We start from the raw sequence: 4,121 nt of genomic DNA, 5'->3' as shown, positions 1-4,121 counted from the left end.
GATCTCAGCTCACTGCAAGCTCCGCCTCCCGGGTTTACGCCATTCTCCTGCCTCAGCCTCCCGAGTAGCTGAGACTACAGGCGCCCGCCACCTCGCCCAGCTAGTTGTTGTATTTTTAGTAGAGACGGGGTTTCACCATGCTAGCCAGGATGGTCTCGATCTCCTGACCTCGTGATCCGCCTGTCTCGGCCTCCCAAAGTGCTGGGATTACAGGCTTGAGCCACCGCGCCCGGCCTTTTTTTTTTGTTTTTTTTTGAGATGGAGTCTCGCTCTGTCGCCCAGGCTGGAGTGCAGTGGCCGGATCTCAGTTTACTGCAAGCTCCGCCTTCCGGGTTTACGCCATTCTCCTGCTTCAACCTCCCGAGTAGCTGGGACTACAGGCGCCCGCCACCTCGTCCGGCTAGTTTTTTGTGTTTTTTAGTAGAGACGGGGTTTCCCCATGTTAGCCAGGATGGTCTCGATCTCCTGACCTCGTGATCCGCCCGTCTCGGCTACCCAAAGTGCTGGGATTACAGGCTTGAGCCACCGCGCCCGGCTGGTGAACATTTCAATTGTTTCCACTTTTTGGATAAAAACCTGAAAATGTTTCACCTTTAGAACGTTTCATTGAATGGAGATTTTTTTTTGTGGACTCTGGTATTTAAACTACAGCCAAATCACAACGACTCTCTGGTGGCTGGCATGCTGGCTTATGCCCAGGCTGGTTCAAGACCAGCCTGGCCAACATGGTGAAACCCCATCTCAACTAAAAATACACAAATTAGCCGAGCATGGTGGTACACACCTGTCATCCCAGCTACTCAGGAGGCTGAGGCAGGATAATTGCAGAACCCGGGAGGCAGAGATTGCAGTGAGCTGAGATTGCACCACTGCACTCCAGCCTGGGCGACAGAGTGAGACTGCATCTCAAAAAACAAACAAAAAGCTACTCTGGCAGTAAAAACATTGTGGAACTTCCTCCCTTGCCCTGAGGGACTTCAGAGGAGCCTGCTGGCCCCTGGAGGATAGTTTGAAACCCGTGGTCTGCTCCCTGACCCTGCCTGCCTGTGTCCTCTCCCTCCACCTGTCCCCTGTACTGGGGACCTGTTCTCAGGAGATCACAGTTCACTGCTCAGAGCTGGGGCTGGAGCTTCCTGCAGGCCCATCAGTTTCTCCTGATCAACAGCCTTTTCTTCTGCAGAGAACGAGGGCTGGCGGGAGCAGCTGGCCCTGATTGCGGGCACAGCAGTCGTGGGTGTGGTCCTGGTCTTGGTGGTCATTGTGGTCGCTGTTCTCTGCCTCAGGTAAGGGCTCTGACACCCGGAGGGCCCTGGAAGCCCTGAGTTGATGGCCACCTGCCTGGGTGCTACAGGGCAAGACTTTCTGGGTGCCCCCACCCTCTTTTTACTTGAAATCTTCTCCAATCCCTGCTCCTCCCTTCACTGTGTGCCTCATAGAGATGTGTGACTCAGTTTACCTTTTGCTCCTTTCCCATTGGCTACAGGAAGCAGAGCAACGGGAGAGAAGCAGAATATTCGGACAAACACGGACAGTATCTCATTGGGCACGGTGGGTTGCCCTAATTTGATGGAAATAGGGGCTTGGGACTGGGCGCGGTGGCTCCTATCTGTAATCCCAGCACTTTGGGAGGCAGAGGTGGGCGGATCACTTGAGGTCAGGAGTTCGAGACCAGCCCGGCCAACATGTTGAAACTCTGTCTCTATAAAAAATACAACAGTTAACCAGGCATGGTGGTGGGCACCTGTAATCCCAGCTACTCGGGAGGCTGAGGCAGGAGAATCACTTTAACGTGGGAGTCAGAGGTTGCAGTGAGCCAAGATCGCGTCCCTACACTCCAGGCCTGGGCGACAGAGCGAGACTCCATCTCAGGAAAAAAAAAAAAAACATGGATATAGGGGCTTGGGGCCAAGAGCTATGAGCCGAGCCTCCGAGTCCAGTGGGAGTTAATTTCTGGCTGACGGGGCCCTGCCTGTTTTCTCAGGTACTAAGGTCTACATCGACCCCTTCACTTACGAAGACCCTAATGAGGCTGTGAGGGAATTTGCAAAAGAGATCGATGTCTCCTATGTCAAGATTGAAGAGGTGATTGGAGCAGGTGAGAGTGGAAGGCTGCCCGGGCACCTGGGAACAAGCGGGGGTGGGCAGGGCCACACTAAGGCGGGAGAGCTGATGACCTCCACGTCCTTGTTTGAAGGTGAGTTTGGCGAGGTATGCCGGGGGCGGCTCAAGGCCCCAGGGAAGAAGGAGAGCTGTGTGGCAATTAAAACCCTGAAGGGTGGCTACACGGAGCGGCAGCGGCGCGAGTTCCTGAGCGAGGCCTCCATCATGGGCCAGTTCGAGCATCCCAATATCATCCGCCTGGAGGGCGTGGTCACCAACAGCATGCCTGTCATGATTCTCACGGAGTTCATGGAGAACGGCGCCCTGGACTCCTTCCTGCGGGTGAGCACCCTCCCTGGCTTCCGCGGCCACCTGGAGTTCCCGCTTACACCCAGAGGTCACTTGGGCTAAGAAGCCAGGACAGACGGTGGATCCCATGTCACCTTCTCCAGCCTTTTCCTCTTGGGCTAAGCCCTGGTCCTCTGCCTTTTTTTTTTTTTTTTTTTTTTTTTTTTTAAGACGGAGCCTCGCTCCGTCGCCCAGGCTGGAGTGCAGTGGCGCGATCTCGGCTCATTGCCATCTCGGCCTCCAGGGTTCAAGCGATTCTTCTGCCTCAGTCTCCCAAGTAGTTGGCACTATAGGCGTCCACCACCATGCCGACTACTTTTTGTATTTTTAGTAGACACAGGGTTTCACCATGTGGGCCAGGCTGGTATCACACTTCTGACCTCAGGTTATCTCCTGGCCTCAGCCTCTCGAAGTGTTGGTATTACAGGTATGAGGCACCACGTCCGGCCGGTCCTCTGCCTTTAATTTTCCCTCTGGGAAAGGCCGGGCATTTGGGACCTTCCTTTGCCACTGACCCATACAGCTGAAGGTTGTCGTTCCTTCTTTTTTAAATTTTGTTTTAATTTTTAATGTTTTTTTAAGACAGGGTCTCACTCTGTCATCCAGGCTGGAGTACAGTGGTGCATTCACAGCTCACTGCAGCCTTGACCTCCTGGGCTCAAGTGATCCTCCCGCCTCAGCCTCCTGAGTAGCTGGAACTACACTCATGTACCACCATGATCAGCAAATTTTAAAATTGTTTTGTAGAGACAGGATCTTGATAGGTTGCCCAGGCTGGTCTGAAATTCCTGGCCTCAAGCGATCCTCCCTCCTCAGCCTCCCAAAGCACTGGGATTACAGGCATGAGCCACCGTGCCTGGCCTGTCATTCCTTCATTTGACAAATATTTACTGAGTGCCTTCTATGCACCAGCCGTCCTCCCAGTCCCCAGGAATAAAGCTGTGCACACAGCAAACTGGATTTCTGCTCCTGGGGAATAGACGGTCTAATGGGGCAGGGGGACTGAAAATTAGCAAGTAAACAGACGGTTTTTTAAAAAAGTAAACAAATCATTTCAAATGTGAAAAAAAGCAAACAGGGTCATTCATGCAAATATGGCTAGAGAGGAAAGGGAAGAGCTTACTTTATTTGGTCACTTTACCAGATTTTACTGACTGTCTTTTTTTTTAACTTTATTAGGCTTTTTTTTTTTTAAGACCGAGTCTCCATCTGTCACCCAGGCTCACCTGGGTGCAATGGTGCGTTCTTGGCTCACCGCAACGTCCTCCTCCTGGGTTCAAGTGATTCTCCTGCCTCAGCCTCCTGAGTAGCTTGGAATTACAGGCATGCGCCACCATACCCGGCTGATTTTTGTATTTTTAGTAGAGACTGGGTTTCACCATGTTGCCCAGGCTGGTCTTGAACTCCTGGGCTCAAGTAATCCACCCATCTCGGCCCCACAAATTGCTGGGATTTACAGACATGAGCCACCATGCTTGGCCTAGGCATCTTTTTTAAAAAAATCAAAACATTTTTCTTTTTTTTTTTTTTTTTTTTGAGACGGAGTCTCGCTCTGTCGCCTGGGCTGGAGTGCAGTGGCCGGATCTCAGCTCACTGCAAGCTCCGCCTCCCAGGTTTACGCCATTCTCCTGCCTCAGCCTCCCGAGTAGCTGGGACTACAGGCGCCCGCCACC

The 4,121-nt window shown here is 52.6% G+C and overlaps 1 protein-coding gene across 2 annotated transcripts in view; it reads left to right on the top strand.

Moving 5' to 3' along the window:
• EPHB4 (EPH receptor B4) overlaps nt 1-4,121 on the top strand; it is a 32,479-nt gene that overhangs the window by 13,177 nt on the left and 15,181 nt on the right. For both annotated transcript variants that reach the window (XM_026456639.2, XM_026456640.1), the window contains exons 9-12: nt 1,181-1,283; nt 1,484-1,548; nt 1,982-2,095; nt 2,195-2,442. In XM_026456639.2, the coding sequence (XP_026312424.1) occupies nt 1,181-1,283; nt 1,484-1,548; nt 1,982-2,095; nt 2,195-2,442 (530 nt within the window). The remainder of the gene's footprint in view (nt 1-1,180; nt 1,284-1,483; nt 1,549-1,981; nt 2,096-2,194; nt 2,443-4,121) is intronic.

This window comes from Piliocolobus tephrosceles, chromosome 8 (assembly GCF_002776525.5).
Source record: "Piliocolobus tephrosceles isolate RC106 chromosome 8, ASM277652v3, whole genome shotgun sequence".
Classification (NCBI taxonomy): Eukaryota; Metazoa; Chordata; class Mammalia; order Primates; family Cercopithecidae; genus Piliocolobus; species Piliocolobus tephrosceles.
The sequence above is the reverse complement of the archived record's forward strand: the minus strand, read 5'-3'. Positions and strand labels throughout refer to the sequence as shown.